Source organism: Neovison vison, chromosome 4, assembly GCF_020171115.1.
Source record: "Neovison vison isolate M4711 chromosome 4, ASM_NN_V1, whole genome shotgun sequence".
Taxonomy (NCBI): Eukaryota; Metazoa; Chordata; class Mammalia; order Carnivora; family Mustelidae; genus Neogale; species Neogale vison.
The window spans coordinates 230144646-230164934 of record NC_058094.1 but is presented as its reverse complement, the minus strand read 5'-3'; the positions used below and the strand labels follow the sequence as shown (position 1 = coordinate 230164934).

Below are 20289 nucleotides of genomic sequence, written 5' to 3'. Positions count from 1 at the left end.
ACAAGCAGAGGTCCCACCAGAAGCTCCGTGTCACGGGGCCCTCTCGTCCGGGCTTCGCACCCACCTCGCTGGGTCAGAGAACCGTGCTCCGATTCGTGGAAGTGTCTTACAGCACGTTCCCTTCTGCTGGGAGAGAAAGCAGCTCTCCAAGGATCGGACACCCAGTCTGTCCGTGCGGTCAAGAAGTGTACGTGTGTGTGCCTAAGCGTGCCTGTCGGGTGTATGTCTCTGTGTGTCTGTCGGGTGTGTGCCTGTGTGTGTGTGTGTGTCCATGTGTGCCTGTCGGGTGTGTGCCTGTGAGTGTGAGTGTGTGTGTGTGGAGGGAGTGTGTCTCAGGTGCGTGCCTCCGTGTGTGTGTGTCTGCGTGTGTCTGTGCCAGCGCATGTGGCGTGTCCCCGCGTGTGTCTGTGTGCATCCCTGGGGTCTGTGATGAGGACCCGAGCTGGCCGTGGTCTGGGGCCCTCAGAGAGCAGAGGGAAGAGGCTGGAGGCACAGGTGCCCTGTGGCGGCCGCGGCGGCCGGTGTGTGCGGGTGTCCGAGCCGCGGTGGGAGGGAGGGAGGCCCGTCCAAACCAGGACAGCTAGGTGTCACCTGGGGAGCAGCGGGGACGGGGTGATGAGCGAGCTCCCCACACGCACAGACCCTGCGGGTCCCCGCGGCTTTTCCAGCCACGGGTCTGACGGTCTGGTAAAGCCAGAGCCCGTGAGCCCTTCCCACAAAGGCCCCCCAAGGCCCGGCCAGCTCTCCCGGGAACGTGGTCACGGAATCCCTGACTCTGAAGTGGGCACGACTGCCTCTGCTCGGAGTTCGCATGGGACAGTCCCCATCTAGCAGCTGCTTCGGGGCTGGGGACACACGCTCTCGGGCCTCACAAAGCAGCCGCCTTCCCCAGAAAAGGCCTCCCTGCCCTCCGAGGGCTGCTGCAGTCACGGCTGGGGTGACCTTGCTCACCGCCAGTGCAGACGCCCTCGGCACGGACACGGCCAGACTCGTGCGTTGTTTATTCCGACGAGACCCACCATGTCTTTGGCCAGAGAGGGAGAAGGGGAGACGGGAGCAGACCTGTGCGGGCTCATGCTCATCCTCTGCCCGGACACTAAGCTCCCGCCCGCCTTCCTCCCTTCCCCCTCCTCTGCCCCCTCTCCCCAGCGTCCCTCATCCCCATCCCTTTCCTTCTCCCCTTCTCGGCCCTCTCCCCCTCCTCCCCTGCCTCCCCCTCCCCCCCATCCCGTTACTCCTCCTCACCCGACTTTCTTCCTCTTTCTCTCCAAGTCAAGCCTCCCTCTCCCCTCGTGAGCCTCACTCAGACGCGGAGGGAAACGCTGGCCCCGGCTTCGGTGGGCGTGGGGGTCCCGTGGCCGGTGCTGTTCTCACGTCTCCCCTTCCGTTGGCAGCGACGGCGCGGGCAGGAGCGGCACCTACGTCCTGATCGACATGGTTCTCAACAAGATGGCCAAAGGTGAGGCGGGCAGCGCAGCTGCTTTGTGGCGGCTGAGCCGGGACCGCGTTGCCATGGCAACCTGGGGGGCCCCTCTCCCCGGCCTCGGTCCCCTCCCTGAGTCACGTGAGGGCCGTCCGCGCGAGCAGGGTGTTTCTCGGGCCGGTGCCTGTGGCCAGGGTGGCGCTCGGCCCGGCGCGGGGTGCGGGTAAGCAGCAGCCGCCGCCTGGGGCCCGGGGAGCCTCCCTGCAGAGGCCGAGCCAGCCGCGGGTCAGCCGCCGGAGCGGCCCCGGAGTCGTCCACACCCTCTGTGCAAGCCTCCCTGTTGCCACAGCTGGGCGAGCGGGCTGCCGTGGCCTTTCCCGCCGCGGCCCTCACACTCTGGTCCGCGCACTTCACCGCTGCAGCACCCGACCCCGGGAGGAGACTCGGGTCCGGCACGGGCGGCCCACCCGGCCGCGAGCGGCTCGGCAAGGGCAGAGCTTGGTCCCCCGCCCCCTGGGCCCCCCAGATGTGTGGACGCTGAGCTGCTCTGGTCGCTGGGACGTGCTCTCCGGACCGAAGCCGGGGGCGTCTCTTCAGAGCCCAGGGAGCACACCCCACAGCCACTGCTGGGGAAGGACACACATGGGGCCCAGCTCTTGGAGAGTCCTGGCGAGTTCCCACGGCGACTCAGGCAACACCCCTCTTCCCATCATGCCCGTCCGCGTCCCACGGGACCTGGAAGGAAGCCCACCGAGGTGGGGACCCCGCCACCCCTCACCTGAGAACAGAACATTCCCTTGGTCTGTACACACACGTGCACACACCTGCGTGTTCTCAGCGACAGGCCCCAGCCTTCCAGGACACCTTCCTCCATCGTTTGTCCAGAAGCAGGAGCAGGTGCTGATGACCGAGATCATTTCTGGCACGTTCCCGCAGATGCCGGCGAGCCCAGGCTAAGCACTTTCCTTACCCCACTTCCTTCTGGTGAAAAGGGAGGAGAAAAGCGGACCGCACCACCAGGCCAAGAATGTGGTCATGAGCCCTGTTCTTCACGTAAGGACCAGCACACCTGAGTGACGGACGCGCAAAACCGGTGCCCGGAGGGTCCGCAGCAGATCCGGGCTGGGCACCCCAGCCCTCCGTGTCGGCAGCCCCCGGCCCAGCCACCGCGGAGAGCAGGAAACAGGCTTTGCACCATCAAATCTTACTTTAAGCACCCAAATGAGGGAAGCGTCGGCGACGTGCAAACACAGGAGCCAAAGCAGACAGACAGACAGTCTGGTGCCGGTTTTAATGACGTATTTTGGGTTTTGGTCCTAACACAGCCCTAATTTCTTTAGTTAAAAGTTTCCTGACCCTCCATGGCACTCTGGCTTCCCAGGACATCTTCTCATGTACAAATCTGCACGTACTGGGAGCCCAGAGCTCTCTTTCTCCCCTCACGCCCTCCTCTGCCTGTCGCAAAAGTGCTATTTCCCTGCGGCTGAACCAGGTTCCCTCCGAAGGCTGCGCACGGTTGTTGCTGTTTGACGTGACGCCGTGTGGGTGAATCAAGGAAACACGGGGCCCATTTGCGTCCGACGGGACGTCCCCGCTCTCTCCGCCGTGGTCATGGAGGTGTCCTAGATTTTCAGAGGCGCAGGCCGGCTTCACGGGAGCAGCAGCTGAAGAATGTCACAGCCCCGGGAGCCGGCCGGGGCGGGGCGGACTTCATTGTCCGAGCTTGGCCTGTGCGAGGCCTCCGCAGGGCATGGACCCGCCCCGAGGGCCTCCGCAGGGCATGGACCCGCCCCGAGGGCCTCCGCCGCGGCATGGCCCGCAGCGTCCCCTCTGGCGCTCGAGCCTTCAACAATGCAGCCCAGCGGCGCGGAACGGGCCAGCCAAGGAGGGGCGCCTTCAGGCCCTTCTGTTCTTCACCTGCTCCTTCCGCCGGGGTGTGGGGTGCATGTGTGCGGAGTGAACTCCTCTGACCTGGGGCCCAGGACTGGGTCTCAGGAGAGATCAAAGGGCAGGGAGGCCCAGGCCACACTGCGCGGCCCCCTGGGGTTTTGTTCTGGGCTCCCGGCTCGCGGGGCAGTGCGGCCGGGGCTGCCTTTGTCTGGCCTGGGAAGCTGCAGGAGGAGCCACAGACCCTGCGGTCATCGGAGGATCAAAGGCCCCGAGGCTAGACACGAAACCTTTCTTTCCGTTTCCTTTTCTTAGAAGGAATGAATCGCATGAGGACCAAAAAAAGCCCTCGCGACGCACCCCCGCGTCCTCCAGGGCCCCAGGCCCACGCGGGGCACCCACATCCGCGCCCACGGACTCGGGCTCCCGCAGATTAGGGCCCGTGTCCTATTCGGGGCCTCGGAGAACACGCGAGGCATCCTTGGGGCTCTTTCTCCACCGCCGGCTCAGTAGCAGGCCGACGACCCGGCAGCCGGAAAGCAAAGCTCTCTGCACCGTGGTTGAAGCCTCCGCACGTTCCTCCGCGGCCCCGACCACGCTGGTCAGTCGTTGTCACTAGCCTGGTTGGGGCGCGTTTCCGGAGCGCGGGGCTCCTCGGGGTGCGGGGCTCAGGGGGCCGGGACACACCTGCCGCTGACGTGTTTCCCTAAGTTGCGCCTCGTGCGTGTGCCCGTGCCATCTCTTCGGCCAGGCGGAGCGGTGGAGGGTCACCCCGAGGTGGCGGCTGCTGGCTGGCCGCGTCACTCGCGGGGGGCCACCGCGGACACCGGCCCGCCGCACCCCACTGGGCTGTCCTGGGGCGCAGCACGGCCTCCCGGCCTCCAGACGGCGACTCGTGTCCAGAAAGCACCTTCCGTTGTCTGCCGAGGGCTGAGGTTCCGGGGACCGCACTGCACATGCCCATCACGTGCCCCACAAGCCTATGGGGGCGCAGACGGGCCGCAGAAGGGACCACGCCACGGGGACGTGCACCGGTCTCTGTGCCCATGGGGTCTGGCCCCTCCTTCTGTGTCAGCGGCCTGGCCTGCTTCCTGTTCTCTGTCCCACGGCGCCCCTCGGGCGACGGCCGCCTGTAGGAAGGAACGTGTCCTCCATCCCGCTCGCTGTCCCGACATCTCACGGAGCCGCGGGCGTCTTGCCTGGGACCACGCGGCATGTGTCCTCCTGTGACGGGATTCACTCACTTGGCGTCCCCGGGCTCACCCGTGGCGGTTCCACAGGGGGTCGGCTTCAGCACGGCCTCCAAGCCGGACGCCTCCTCCCCAGCTCCGTGCAGTCCAGGTGACGTGTCAGGACACTGGGGGCCTCTCGGGCACAGCAAGCAGGGTGTGCGGACGCCTTCCCCCGCCCGACGGGATCCGCATTCCCACGACGAGCTGCCCGGAGCTGCCCGGTGGCTCGCGGCGGGGCCGGGCGCACGGGGTCAGACGGGGCAGCGGTGCTGGGAGCCGTGTGCGCCCACAGCCGGCTGTGGCCTGGACTCGGGGGAGGGTCCCGGAGCCGTATCCGTGGGCCGGGACCCGGCCAGGCCACACCGCGGGCGCCACTTACCGGAGAGAAGGACAGGACGGGCCACTTACCCACGGACGCAGCCTGAGCACCACGTATTTGGGTAATTTTGTGAACCGCGATCCCAAGTTCACCTCCTAGACGGTCCCTGCCCCGGGGAGTGGGCCACCGCGATGAGCAGCGCGGGCAGGCGACGGCTCCGGGTACTCAGACCAGTCGTGGGGGGACGCAGGTCCCCGTGAGGCCGCCGCAGAGCAACAGCCCTCCCTCCCACACCTCCCGGGTCGGATCTGCTCACACGGCCTCCTGGGGTCGCCCGTGGTGCTCCTCCCTGTCTGACGAGTCCGTGGCGACCCACAGACACGCAGCCCGAGACACCGAGAAACCTGGGTCAGCCCGCCTGACTTGGGGGCCGTCGCTCCTGTGAGCTGGCCTCCTTCTGCTGGACCCTGGGCCACCAGCCTGTCCATCCACTTGTCCCCTTCTCCGTGAGCAGCGTCACCTCTGTCCTGCTCCCCAGGCAGGCCCGATGGCTGGGCCCTGCCCCACACGCCCAGTGGCTTTGCTGCCGGCGCTCCCCAGCAGAGCTCGGCCGGGCTGCCGAGGCCACTCTTGTTTGCCACCATGACCCTCTCCCTGGGGACCCCAGAGGCCTGCCCGGGCCCTTCTCCGCCGCAGTTCCCACCTCGTGCTCATTTCCTCCCCGCACAGCGAGGGCACGTCCCGGGGCCTGCGGAGACCGCCCCCCCCCACCGGTCCATTCCTGGTGACAGGAAGTCCCCACACGCAGCCATCCTGGTCACTTGGCAGTGACAGTTCACAGGCTGTGTCAAGTAGGATTCTGAAGCTTTAGCGAGAAAGGTGCCGTCTGGCCAGGGCAGTGGTATAGGGGATGTGTCTCTGCCCCCTGAATTAGTGGCTCGTTCATGAGGGCCCCGGAGTCGCTTGGGCTTCCGCAGGACAGAACCCGCGGAGCTACGTTTAACAGTCCCGTGCTGTCCCCCCAAGCCTCTGGGCTTCCTCCCGATGCCTCCCTGGGCATCTGCTCCTCCTTTCCATGAGGCCGGGAGGCATCCACGGAGGAGGGCCCAGTGCTTCACGGGCGGCACCGACAGAGCCTGGAGTCACGGCGGTGCTCCGCACCGTGCCCAGCCGGCCTCGACTCCGACTCCCGCGTCAGAAGCGGAGCAGAGGACTGAGGGGGGAGGGGCTAGCGGAACCCGTGGTGCCACTTTGGTGACCAGAGGATGGAGGGCCAGTCACGCTGAAGGCCTTGTTTCTCTGACCAGGAGCGGCCCGTGCGGCCCGGCCCGGCTGGCTTTTGTGTCCCCACCGCCCGGGCATTCGGGCAAAGCTGCTTCGAGCCACGGAGCCCCTGGCTTTCCCGGGCGCTTGGTGGCCGTCCTGCAGGCCCCCTTCCCGCAGCCAGGATGCGCTCCAGGACACACCTGAGCGCGTTCATGAGTCGGGCCCTTCTCCGGGCTGCGTGGACCCTCGTGGGCAGGAGGCTTGACCGCACTGCGGCTTCCGCCACCCCACAGCCTCTGCGTCTCCTTCCCGCCCTGAGCGCACCACACCTGCTGCACGGGTCGGGGAGAGGCAGCCGCACCCGTGCATGGCGGCGTGCTCCCCGAGGGCCGGGCATCTCCCCTCATCCGTCCCTTTGCACACCAGCGGCCAGCGAGCTCACCCACACCGGGGCGCCGGGCCCATATGCTCACGTCCGTGGGTGCCCCGCGGTGTGCAGACGCCCCGGCTGGAGGACCGGCGGCCGGCGCCCGAGCAGCCCCGCACCCTGCAGTCCGCCGTGAGCGCCACCTCAGGCTGGCTCCTGCACGGCTTCGCGGCTTACCTACGGACTTGGAAGCATCGGAGCTTCTCCTGAACAGTGATTCAGAACTTGTTTTTTATTAAAAAAATGGAAAGTATTCTGGGTTTAGGTCCTGGTATACTTGATTTTCAAGGGAAGAGGATGCAAATTTGTCCCCTTTGATCCAGAGACCAAAGATGACAGCTCATCTCCGAGGCCAGCAGAAACCCCCGGCGGCTGCGGGTGCGGCCCGGAAGGCTCTGGACAGCGGAGCGCGTGCGCGAGCCTGCGCCAGGCGTGTGCGTGTGTGTGTGCGTGTGCACACCTGCGGGACGGTGCCCAAGCCCACCGGGTCTTGTCCGAGGCGGAGCTGGGGCCGTGTGCGGCTCTCCCCGGCCAGAGCACAGCCCCCACTCGGCGCCTCCTGACGGCAGAAGCCAGGCCACCGGCTCGAGCCAACCGAAGGCTCTCCCTCTTGCACACTTGACACACCTGGTCCTTCTACCGTGAAGAAGAGCGCGCGGGAGCCCTGCTGTGCACACACCTTGTGGGCAGAAGCCGACGAAACGGGTTTGTGTGTCGGGCATCACCACGGAAACCGTGCGAGGGTGCGCACCTGCCAGGAGGCCTGCCGGCCACGGGGGGCGGACTGTCCGCACGAGCCAGCGGCCGGGAACCAACGCCGGGAGAGCTCGAAGCCCACCCCATCAAGACCCTGGTTTTCTTAAATTTCAAGAACATCCTTTCAATGTAAAAGGAACTTTCTTTTTCTTTTAAGATTTTATTTGTGTGACAGAGACCGTGAGAGAGGGGACACAAGCAGGGGCGCGGGAGCAGGAGACGCAGACTCCCCACTGCCTAAGAAGCCCGATGCGGGGCTCAGTCCCAGGACCCTGGGTCACGGCGTGAGTCAAAAGCAGACACTTGACCGACGGAACCAACCAGATGCCCGGCTCCAAAAAAAGTTTTAATACTTTAATCATACTAGTGTTCTTGAGGTGTTCATTGTTTCATGATTAATTTTTTTTAAAGATTTTATTTATTTATTTGACAGAGGAGATCACAAGTAGGCAGAGAGGCAGGCAGAGAGAGAGAGGAGGAAGCAGGCTCCCTGCTGAGCAGAGAGCCCGATGTGGGACTCGATCCGAGGACCCTGAGACCATGACCTGAGCCGAAGGCAGCGGCTTAACCCACTGAGCCACCCAGGCGCCCCATGATTAATATTTTTTATCTAGGGGTTAAAAACCTCTCCAGGCTTAAAAGTGTATTTAGCAGGTACGTAAACTTGGAAGCCAATGTTCTTGAAATTTAAGGAGAGACGGAGAATGACGGCAGCGCCGCCCTGGGTGGGCCCCCCGTGTGCGCTAGCCGACCCTGGGGGGCCACGGGGAAGACCTCGGGGTGGGCGGGGGCAGCCGAGTCCCCTGAGCGCTCTGCTGTTGGGATGGCGACGCTTCTCAGGCGGGGACGCCGGGCAGCTCCCCCGTGTCCGCCCGTCGGGTCTTCCCACGGGCATCTTCCCGCACGTTCTGCTTCTCGGACGACTTACCGGCTCTCCCACTTGAGCACCGCACTGGGTCCGTCCACCTCCAGCTTCACGTGTCGTCACGAGACGGGATTTTTAGAGGGGATTCCAGTGGACGGAGCTTCCTGGAATCGGGGGGATTTAAGTAAATCCCTTCATAGAGCCCCGCTCTCCCGGCCCACACCCGTCTGCTTTACAAATGCGGGTTCTGTGTCCTGCTCCGTGAGGCCCCCTGCACGCGGGGACGCCGAGCGCCGGGCAGCACCCTCTCCCACCGCCCTTCCCAGGGGACCCCAGCGCACACGACAGACCACAGACTGAGTTCCGTGAACTTCTCTCTCTGCACTCACTGCAAGGAACTTCTCTCTTCTAAGGTTTTTATTTGAGAGCGAGCGAGCATGGGCGGGGGAGGTGCAGCGAGAGAAGCAAGCTCCCCACCGAGCAAGGAGCCCCACGTGGGACTCCATCCCAGGACCCCCGGATCGCTCCCGAGCCGAAGACAATTAACTGACGGAGCCACCCAGGTGTCCCTGCAAATAACTTACTGCCACAGTCCTGACAAGCAAGGGGACATTAGCCACCGGCATCCCACAACGGACTTGACTTGGTCGACCCATCGGTTCCCTGAATTTTGTTCTGGAGGTTTTTCAGTGTCGGTTTGACTCCTCAAGTGTCCGACTGGCTCCAGGAGAAGCGGGATTCTTGCTGGGATTCTTGCTGGCTCTGCTGGTGCCTTAAACGCCTTGTCTAGGGACCACCCGGTCGCCCTTCCCCTCCTGCCCCTCCCTCTCCCCAGACAGTGGTCCGGAGGGGCATCAGCAGGTGATAAAACAAGAGAGGTTCCTTGTAGGGTTTTATCCAAGGATCTTGCCGGCTTGGCCATCGTCCGTCGACCTGCAGACCGCGCCCAGGAGGGAGGGCTGCATGTGTCCTCAGCCCGGGCCGTGGCCTCCAGCCGGGACGGCCTCCGTACGGCCCCAGCATACAGAGCAGCCCCTCGGAATAAAGAGCTGCTGGAAGAAGTGTTAAGCAGCTTCAAGGGCTCAAAGTGTGTGTCCCGAACGGCCTTGGAAAGTCAGGGTTCTCCCGAAGTCCAGATCCCACGTGAAGCCGTGGCTTTCATTCCGGGAGGTCTGGGGCCCCTCTCCGTTGCACCAGGCCCTGCCCCACACCCGATGCTCCCGAATCTGGGCCTCGCGGTCGTGGGAGGAAGTCGCCGTGGCCGGCTGGCCGCCAGCGTGGCCGGAACCGAGCGGGTGAATTCTCTGGAAGCTGCGAGCGCCTAGTGCGCTGTCAGGGCTGTGAATCGTGGCCGCATCGGGTCGCCCCGTGTCGGACCCTTGGCGCTCCGTGCCCGCAGAGACCACACCCGAGCACGGAGCCTCAGACTGGGGCAGGGCAGCGCCATGAGCTCCTGGCACCGGGCGCGGGGAGCACCGTCCCGCAGGCACCTTTGCGGCCGCCCCCGCCCCCCGGAGAGCAGCACCGCGCGTGTGGAACGAACCCCTCTGCCCCCCGCTCCCTGTGCGCGGAGCCCTTGACCCCCTAAGGCCGGTGTCTTAAAGCGTTTCTGGGCGCTTATCCCCATAACTCGCACGGGGGCCCCAAGGGCCCGGCCTACCCTGGGAAGACGAGGCAGCGGATCCTCGGGCCGTGGCCGCCGTGGGGGGCACCACACGCCGTGGCCTCCCTGTCCGACCGCTGGCTCCTCTCCTCCACCTCCCCGTTTAGCAGCAGCGAACTCCTGCTTGTTTCAGATTCTCAGACTCGGCGGTTCCCTTTATTTCTACTCACTGTTTCTGGTCCGTTGAGCTTTATTTTTCGTACTTGAAGATCCGTGAACACAGAGTGTTGGTTTCTGGAGTAGAACTCAGAGGTTCGTCACTCACACGCCCAGGGCTCACCCCCTGCCCCAAGTGCCTCCTCACTGCCCGCACCCGTGCCGCCCATGCCCGGGCCCCGGTGTGATCTCTGTCTTCAGGAGTCTCCTGCGGTCCCGTTCCCTCGCTTTCTCTCTTCCCCTGCCCCTGCGTTCATCTGTTTTTGACAAACATCGTTAAAATGTCCACACGACCCAAAGCATCTACATGTTTCATGTAATCCCTATCAAAACACCACCAGCATCGTTCACAGAACTAGACAAATCCTTAAATGTGTACAGAACCACAACAGACTCCAAACACCCAAAGCAACCTTGAAAAAGAAAACCAGGGGCGCCTGGGGACTCAGTCAGTTAAGCATCTGCCTTGGGCTCAGGTCCTGGGATTAAGCCCGTGTCGAGCTCCCTTCTCAGCGGGAAGCCTGCGTCTCCCTCTGCCCCTCCCCCTGCTTGTGCTCTCTCTCTCTCTCTCTCTGTCAAATAAATAAATGAAATATTTTTCAAAAAAGAAGAAAAGAAAAAGAAAACCAAAGCCGGCAGCATCACAATCCGGACTTCGAGCTCTTGTTACAAAGCTGGGATCGCCAAGCCAGCCTGGTACCGGCACAAAAATAGACACACAGATCCACAGGACAGAACAGAGGGTCGTGGGTGCCCTTAAAACAAATTTACTGTGGCCTCGTCACACCCGAGGAGACGCACGTCCAGAACTCGACCCCTGTCCTTTCCTTGGATGCGTTTCTCAGCGACCCCAGCTGCCGAGCACCCTGGGGGACCGTCTGGCTGTTCCAATAGGGGGATTTCTTCTCCTTGCTATGAAGGCCCTGATGTACCGCTTGGGGAAACTCGGGGTGTCCCCGTTCCTGCTAGGACAGTGCCCGTGTCTGGAAGGACTGCCAGCCTAGTTCCCGTCAGGCCAGCACGTCCGCTGCAGGCCTCGGCGTGCTGGGTGCCGTCCCCCTTCCTGTCTGCGGGGAGAGGGAGGCCGCGGGGGCGGCCACAGCGCCCACCCCGCCCCCGCTCTGCCCGGCTCAACCCGCTTGCTTGGGAAACATCACGGGCTGCTTGGGTTCCGGCCAAATAAGCCCCAGAACTTGAAAAACTACCTTTGAAACGTCCAAGTTCGTGGTCCTGGCTCTGTGCCAAGAGGAGCGGCGTGCTCACGTGGGTTGTGCAGGCAGAGAGGGGCCGTCAGGGCCTGGTGCCCTGCCTGCCGCGGGCTGACGTCGACCGCCGCCACGGGCTGCGTGACCAGGGCCAGGCTGCTTCACCGGGACGCGCCTCGTCCCGCGCGGGGTGGGCTGGCAGCTCCCACGCCCTGTGCTCTGGTGACGAGCGGGGGCGGCGCCCGGAACACGACACCGTGTCTGGGTCCTTCCGCCTCGGAGGCGACCCCGGCCTCCCAGTTCCCACAGTTTGCATCTGCCTGGCGGCCGACGCGTCCAGCACCTTAACCGTGAGAAGCCTGCGGGCTTGGACCCCGCGCCGTTCCTTGTCTAGTAAGACTCACGTGGAATTAAGGACAAGGTCAAAGTTTCAAACCCGAATGGTATTTCTGTCAGCCGGGTCCCCGACGCTGCCTGCGGGGAGGGGTCTCTCGGGAAAACCGCCGCGGCCGCACACAAGGGCATCTCCACCTTATCTTACTGACACCCTCACCAGGAGCTCTACCTCTCGATACAAGGCGGAAAGGATTTATTAGTCTAATGTCTCATTCCGTGACATTTTTTTAAAAACCGACACAACTGAAATTAAAGCTTCTTTGCTTCTCTTTCTGAAACATTCTGCTAATGCCGCACACACGGGGCGTCAGGTCGTGGTCTCTGACAGCGGTGACTGCGGAGAGGACCTAGCAGGCGTCCGGCAGCCGAGTCCCAGCCCGCGCTCCTGCGTGAACCCGCGGAAACCAGCGCGCCGCGTCTCCCCGGACGAATGTGGCCGTGGCGGCCGCCCGCCTGGCCCGTGAGCGGCGAGTGTAACGGGGCCGAGCCGGAAGGGAGCCTGGTGCGGGTGAGGGACAGCGGGCGCGGCGCCAAGTCTGAGCCCTCCTGTGTGTGTCGTTGCAGGCGCCAAGGAGATCGACATCGCCGCGACCCTAGAGCACCTGAGGGACCAGAGACCGGGCATGGTCCAGACGAAGGTACTGTCGGCCAGTCCTTGGGGACAGGGACGGGGGGGGGGGGTCTTTCTGCAGGTGTTTCCGAGCAAGGAGAGAGGAGAAGGGGGCCGAGCGTCGCCCACACAGGTCCCAGGTGGGACTCAGAGGCCCCTCCCCGGAGGCTGGCCCGCGGTTCCGGTGGCCACCCGCGTTTCAGCGTAAAGACACAGTGGGATCTCCAGGCTTTGGAGCCCTCCCCCACCAGATTCGGGGACGGGGGAGAGCACGATTTTTATACTAAGAGCTCCGTGACGGGGACGCCTCGGGGGCCCCAGCAGTTGAGCATCTGACCCCTAGTTTCCACTCAGGTCATGACGTCAGGGTCCTGGGATCGCGCCCCGTCGGGCTCCACGCTCAGTGGGGCTCTGCTCGGGATTCTCCCTCTAACTCCGCCCGTCCCCGCTGTCTGCTCTCTCTCGTTCCCTAAAATAAATCTTTAAAAGGTCAGTGATAACCCCAGCACCCTTGCAGGGGAATGTTCTAGATTCACCAAACATCCTGCCAGACTCCCCTGTTTCCAGCCCTCAGAACCACAGCTCTGCTGCGTGGCCATCGAGCGGGCTGGACGCAGGCCCCCGGCACCTCACCACACCTGATTTGCCGACTGAAACGGCCACACTCGCAGCGGGAGTGAGCGCAAGCTGCCTGGCTGGCGTTGGCTTAAGCGGAGCTAGAAATGGGCTCGATGTGATGTTCCTTTAGCATTCGGAGGTATCTGGGTCCGAGGGGCACGGACGCTCCCATACGTCCATCCCGTAATGGCCCCGAGGTCATGAAATGCAGAATGTTGCCCTTCAGGAGGTGGTCCCAACCCCGATGCCGCCAGCACCTGCACGGAGGCCACGGGCACCGAAGGACGCCCTTGCGGAAGGACTTCCTGACGCCCAGGAGGACCGCAGTCGTAAAAAACAGTCGTGTGGAGTGGGTCTGCCCCGAGCACCCTGCCCTTCACCGTGTCCCACTGGGGGCCATGCGCAGCCTGACCTGACCGTCACAGTTGATTCGAGTGAAAGGATTTTTCATCCGTCATGACACACTTTGTTTTCCTGGGGCTTTTAATTTGACATTTTGAAGTTATTCCAGACCTGTAAAACCCCTGCAGAAACAATCCAGATCCTTCTCCTGTGCCCTCACTAGGATCCCACTGCCAGCACCTTATGCAACCCCATGGCCAAGAACCGGCACCGGTCTGAGCCCTTTACTCGGGTGCAGACCTGGTCCAGCTCCTCCGTGTCCCTGGCGACCTCCCCCTGGAGCAGGACCCCCCGTTGCTCTCCATCACCCCACCTCCCACATCTCCCCTAGTGGGACAGCTCGGTGGCCCGGAGAGGTCCTCCAAAGGGAACTGGCAGGTGTGACTCCGTCTGTCTGCCCTGTGACGGGTTCCGGCTGGGCCCCTCAGGCGGGACCATCTCAGAAGGAGGTGAGCTTTGGCCATGCGACTCAGGCTGTCCACAGGCTACTCTCCTTGTTAATGCGCAGTGTCCTGGGGGAGACCCTTGGCATGGTTCATGGGTCTCCGTTGCCGTGCTGTCACGACATCAGCAGTGACAAGTGCCTGCAGGTTTGTGCCCGGGAAAGGTCCGTCCCACGAGCCCTTGCCACTTGGCGGTGGCCTCATAGGGCCAGCTCGGCAGGGTCGGTGCACTGTCCCTGGAAGGTCTGGCCCCACCAGGCCACCAGCAGCCATGGAGGAGGCTGGGTGGGGGCTGGCGGGGGGTGCTGAGAACCGGGGCCTGGTGAGCAAGGACACTTCATAACCGGGAACAAGAAATAGATTCTCTCTCGCCTGAATCTTGATGCCGCACGGATGACCTGCAGGAAATCATCAGTTCGAGGCCCCCTCCGCTCTCTGCACCTGGGTACCCCCCGGGCAGGCTTCCTCCACCCCAGACGGTTCAAGGACGCCCAAAACACTCCAGAGTGGATCTGGGCAAAACCGTGGGGACAGTGCCTGATACACCCCGAAACCCATCGGCCCTCTGGTCTGTGCCCCGTTCGCCACACTGGGCCTCGTGGCACCAGGACCTGAGGCACCGGGGGTGGCCCCCAGGCCTTGCGGGAAAGGGCGATGAAGCATGCAGCGGAGAATCGGCCTCACGTAGCTTCCCGGCAGGCCTCAACCCTCTTCCTTCGGGTCGGCGTTCAAGAGTTGTCTCGAAGTGTGTCTGTGAGTGCAATGCCTGGAATCTCGAGGTGAAGAGCAACAGGCACATCCAGACCTCCGTCCGCCTTAACTCGTGACGGCGTTGCCCAGCCCTACTCCGTGAGACGGGGCTTCCCCCCAAGTTCAATTTAACAAAAGGGAAATTTCTGTGGGAAAAAATAGTGTCGTGTGATGTGAATACTCTTCTGTCGAAGCCAAGAGAAGGTCGCCTGTGGACGGTTCTCGCAAACGCGTGTGGTCGGACTGTGCCAACGGAGCCGAAGACACAGAACGGGCTGGCGGGCGCCTCGCCACCAGGACTGGACACCCGGTGTCCCCCAACGGTGATGGTGACCGGACACCCGGCCCCCGCGCACAGCCTGGCCGCACAACTCTATCTTCGCGTTCAAAGACCCGACAGCTGCTTCTCTACCCGGAAACAAAGCCTCGGTCCAGCAAGGCCCAGACGCAGCCGCGCGTCAACCCGGGACAGGAACTGGCCGCGGAGCTGGCGTCGGCCGTGGGCACGTCCCGTGCAGCGGGGTCACAGCCCATGAGACCCGAGCCCCTCACGGCACGTTTGTCAGGAGTGCGCTAGGACGCACGTTCCTAGGAAGGGAGATGCAGTCACGGACGCAGTGGACACTGCACAGTCCCGGGGCGGGCGATGTCCCGTCTGCGCCTGCTGTGGGACAGACCCTCTCCTCCGTGCCCTCCCCTCGTGAAGGTGGCGCCTCCTTCACTGAAGGCCTGAGTGCCCTCTGACGACGCTGTCTCTCCGACGTTCACGTTCAAAAAGAAAAGCCGACGGACCCGGCGTCCCCAGGAAGGACCGACGTCGCTAGGCCCCGGGTGGGTGGGCGCGGGGTACGCGTGGGCTGCCCACACCTCCTGCCTGCACGCCCAGTCCGTGATCTGCTCCACAAGCCCGTCCCCGACCTTGCGCAGGGCCGGGAGCGACAAGGACTGATTAGGTGTGACCCAGGCCACAGCCCCTGCCTCCCGACCCGCGTCCTGCTTTGTGCAAACCTGGAGATGGTTCCCTCAGGTGCTGTGTCTCTGTCCCCCCACGCACATGCGTGTGCGAACCTGTGTGTGAGCACGTATGACTGTGGACGTGCACGTATGCACATGTGTGCACCCGTGAGCACGCATGTGTGCACTGGTGCGTGTGAACCGCCTTGCACGCGCATGACCGTGCACAGACGCCCACGTGTGCGTGCTTCTGCATGCCTGTGGATGCACACTATCTGCGCACATGTGGCGACGCACGTGCACACGTGTGTGCCTGTGCATTCCTGTGTGTGCGCCATATGGACATGCACTGTACACTCGAGCGTTTCGTGTCTGCAAGTGTGCGCACATACACACGTGTGCACAGCGGTGACACACACCTGCGTGCGCTCAGTGTACAGGGAGCACACATTCGTACCAGTGTGTACACAGGCGCACACAGGAGCACATACACTCTCGTGTGTACACGCACACGTGCACCTGCGCACACAGATGCACACAGACGCACACGGACGCACACGCACCGGGTCTCTTGTCTGCTCTGACATCAGACGGCAAGGATGCAGCCAGGGCTGGGCTGTGAGGACCGGCTGAGCCGAGGGCACAGAGCGCGTCCCGTCCCGCCCCCACCTTGAGGGAGACGCAGGAAAGCCCAGGAGGGGAGGGGCCGTCGGCGCTGCACGCAGGGGGCAGTGACCCCCTTCACAATCAGTAACGATGACGGGACTGGAGCCATGGTGTGTGTCCCCCAAGCCCTCCGTGTGAGCCACAGGGATGGCAAGCACGAATCCGAGTGTGATGATAAATGTGCACACACACACATGCGCACACGCGTGCACACACACACGCACACACACACATGCAGCCGCCCCGAACGCCTCCGCCGACGCTTGCGGTCTCCACAGCACAAGGGCGTCCTAGGCTGGGTCTGCCCAGCTTGTCGGCTCCCGGGCTCCGGAGGGGCCGACGCAGGCCTCTCCGCGGAGATGTGGGTGTGCCCTCCGTGCGCACGGGTGGCCGGAGACCAGAGCACGCGGCGGCACGGCCACTCGCGGCCGCTTCTCCAGGAAGGTGCAGGGCGGCTGACGAGCCCCATGTCCTCGCCGACTGGCCCCGGGCGCAGCGCACGGCCCGGCCTCTGCCAAGGGTCCTGGTCCCAGGAAGCCCCCCTCCTGCTCCCGGTGTGCCCAGAGCGACTCCCGTGGTGGGACCCAGGGCTGCGCCGCCCCCACCATGTCCCGCAGGCCCTCCCGCTCCCGGGGCCGCCCGAACCGCCCAGTAAGGATCTGACTGTAGCGTGTCGCGCGTGCCGCAGACGTGGACTGTCTGAGGAGGGCAGCGAGGCACGGGGTCACATATGCTGTCTGCTTTTGTCACGGACCCTGTAGCACGGGTTACCCCGACCGGGTCCTCCTGACGGCTGCGGAGGCTTCCCAGGGTGAACTTGCCGCCCTCCCCATCAACGCTGTGACCCGGGATGGGTTTTCAGGGTGTCCGAAGCCGTTGCGGGCACGTGATCCCGGACGGGAGTGTTCCAGAGTCCCCGTTCGTCTTTGCACGTTTCTTGTCCTCACGAAACCCTGCTGTCCCCATCGTCAAGCCGGCGATTGGGGAAGAAATGGTCTGGTGTGACTGTTCGTGCGTCCTAAACTGCGTCCTCCCGAAGACGTGTCCCCCTGAACAGGCCGTTACCTGGACAGACAGTGACAGCAGACAGCTTCCTGTCCCCGGTGACGGCCAGAGGCCACTCCCCCGGGATCTTCGAGCGTGAGGAGGGACGCCGGGCGCACGGGGCCTGCCTCCTGACGCCACTGCTGCTCCGCGGCAAACTCGACGGGGCACCCCGTGACAGCAGCGTCCAGAATGTGCGTCAGGAGGCTGCGCCCCCACCAGCAAGCTCGCCGTGCGGGTCCACGCGGGTCAGTCCTTCAGCGCCAGTGCGAAGAGAACACCCGGCGGCAGTCTTGGGTCCCAGCTGAGCGCTGGAGTTCCCCACCGTTCTGCCGTTCTGCCACTTACCGGCATTGGGTCAGTGTTAGCCGTGATCTCCGGATCCGCGGCCGCCTCCCCCTTGAGTTCTCGCGCACCGAGACCCTCCCCAGGGCTTTCCTTCACCAGAAGCTCTCCAGAGGCCTCGCCTGTGCCACTTACTACCCCTGTGACCTCCGGGATGACCGCGAGTCTGCCGTGCAGCAGCGGGCGCGTCGTGTGACGTGTGCGGGGGGGTGGCCTGTGACCCACGGGCAAGGGTGTTTGCTTCCGGCTGCCGAGCCCCCCACTTCCAGAGAACAGCCTGACCCCGCCCTCGCTGCCGCCTCCTGGTCTTGGCAGGTGTGCGTGTGAGACGGTGTGCCCCCCAGCGTGTGCCGGTGACCGGGAGCGGCGTGTGCTCACACACGCCTACAGCTGGACGAGCTGCGGGGAGGTGGGGCTTCCCGGCAGGTGCAGCAGGCGGGGCCGGCCGGACGCTAGGTCGATGGCCATGACAGCGAGGACACGACCTCTGCCTTTCCCAGGGGAGGCCGTGTGGCCCCGCGGCAGCCGGCGTGGGGTCTGGGGCTCGGAGCGGCCAGGGTCTGCGTCTGCCTGGGCCTCAGGGCTGGGCACTCTGCCGTCCCTGAGCAATCACAAGGGACCGGGCGAGGGCCCCTCCGTGACCGAAGATGAGCGAGAAACCCTAGTCGCCCTGAACGCAGGGTCTCGCTGTACAAACCGTCCGTCCTCTCCTTTCTAGGGACACAGGTGGCCTTTCTTTCCTTCCGTGAACCGTTTCTTTCTGCAGAACAGCGCAGCGAGCTGAAGGCCGCCGTCGAGAGGAACCCCACTGACTCTGCCCCTTTCTCGTCCCTCCAGGAGCAGTTTGAGTTTGCGCTGACGGCCGTGGCGGAGGAGGTGAACGCCATCCTCAGGGCTCTCCCGCAGTGACCCCCGAGGCCGGGGGCGGCCCGCACCCGCGACCCTTGCTGCGAATCGCGATGCCGCTCAGCTGTGCGTCTCCAGTGCCCTCCCTCGTCCGCACGGTCCCCGGCTCCAATGTGCATTCGTGTTCACCCAGATCATGCTAAGGGGAGATGTGTGGGGTCATCCGGTCTCGGGGACAGTCACCGTGTCTGCTCTCCCTTCCGTTCCACGTTCTCACCCACGGTGACGCACGTCTCCCCGCAGAGAGCGGCTCCTGGCTGGAGCCCGGAGGGATGGGCCAGCTGGGCGGGGGCAGGTCGCAGAGAAAGCGGGCGGCACGCGGAGTCCGTGAAGACCGCCGAGCGCAGGAGAGACACTTGGCGTTTGTCTGGAGGGGGCGGGAGGGCCCGGCTCCTGTTACCCTCACCGTCTGCAGCTTCGGGGAAACGAGAATAACATGGTCCCTGCCTCTCCCTCTGCTCCGGTGCAGGCGACACCGCCCCCGCGCTGTTGACAGCCCATCTCCGCGCCACCCCCAAACAAGGGCAAGATCTGGGCACACAAGCCCCAGGCCAGCCGCCCCAGGGGAGGCCTCACATCCCCACCAGTCTAGAGCCGCATTTTTAACTTTAAAGTCCGGATTTGCACGTTGCCAAAGCAGCTCCTGCTAATCCACTCTTTCCTTGGGGATGACCGGAACTGGGGGAGCCGGCCAGGCAGGTAGCGAGCTCCGGGGTCCCCGGGGAGCCCCCTGGCCCCCGCAGGCACCTGTGCTCCCCTCTCGGGGGATGTCCTGGGCCCTGCCGGCGTCGCAAACAGCCTCTGGGCTCCCCGTTCGCAGGAGATGCAGGGGGACGGGCGTTTCTGGCTTTACTGGGTGTGAGATCCCCGCAGCACGGAGAAGAGTGGAAACGGCATTTTCTGGGCCTCCCCCTGGGTCACCTGGGTCAGACACAGGTGTGACTTGAGTGTCTTGAGGGGGTTTGAATTTGCCACCCCCTCCCCCCCCCAAGAGAGAGGAACTCGTGTCGCTGGAATGACGGCTTCTAAGAAGGCAGACAGACCCGTCGCAGCTTTCGTGATAGGACTCGGTGCGGGGACACCCTTCCTTGCCTGCCGACCCCACACATTCTTCCCGCCCCGAGCAGAGTCTGCCTCCCGGGACCCAGCAGCACCGCGGCCTGTGCTGGGGAGGAAGAGGCCGGAACACCGTCTGCGTCTTGCAGCGACACCGCATGCCCTCCGCTGTCACAGACCCGTGACTGTTTGCCAGAGTTGTCTCTCCCTGTCTGGAATCGAAATAATGAATAGAAACAAATTTATCTGAATATAGGAAGCGTATACCTACTTGTAATTTCTAACTTCTGATGTTTCAAAAATCCTCCAGTGTGAGATATATGAATATATTTAGTTGTGTCAGATTAAACTTTTGATTTCACATTCGAACGGTCTTTATCTGGGGAGGACAGAGCACCTTTCCCCGCCCGTCCTTTGCCCCTAGAGGTCGGGGAGCAGGTGGAGCCTGTCCGAGAGGTCTGCCTTAGCAGGGTCAGCCGCGTGCCAAGGCTGGGGCATCCCAGAGACAGGTCGCAGGATCTCCGTGACCAGCCAGGGCCCTGCTCCGTGCAGTGTCCCACGCCCCCTTCCCGTGCCCATCTGCACGCTGTGCGCTCGGGGGCAGTGGCCGGTGAGCCTTCCTTCCTGGACCTCAGGGTCCCGCCCCTCCTGGCAAACGGCCCATCCCCGCACATCCAAGTGGCCACCCCGAGAGGACACGCTCACTCGGGAGTGTCACCCGACAAGCACAGGCAGCACAGGGGGGGACGCTGCGGCTGGTCCTGCACCGCCTCGGGGACCGCAGCGGCACGGGCGGCGTGTGGCGTCAGCTGTCACGGAATCAGGTCCCGTCGGCGCGAGGGCCTCAGTGTCCCCCACGCGTGGGTGTGCCCTTCTCGGGAGATCAGCCCGCCCGGTCTC

At 64.0% G+C, this 20289-nt stretch overlaps 1 protein-coding gene across 1 annotated transcript in view; it reads left to right on the top strand.

Annotated features, from left to right (window-relative positions):
* Positions 1-19755, top strand: part of PTPRN2 (protein tyrosine phosphatase receptor type N2) — a 514367-nt gene extending 494612 nt beyond the window's left edge. Inside the window, exons 29-31 of the mRNA XM_044247045.1 lie at positions 1395-1459; positions 12160-12233; positions 18265-19755. Of these exons, the coding sequence (XP_044102980.1) occupies positions 1395-1459; positions 12160-12233; positions 18265-18336 (211 nt within the window). The 3' untranslated portion in view covers positions 18337-19755. The remainder of the gene's footprint in view (positions 1-1394; positions 1460-12159; positions 12234-18264) is intronic.
* The last annotated feature ends 534 nt before the right edge of the window (positions 19756-20289 follow it).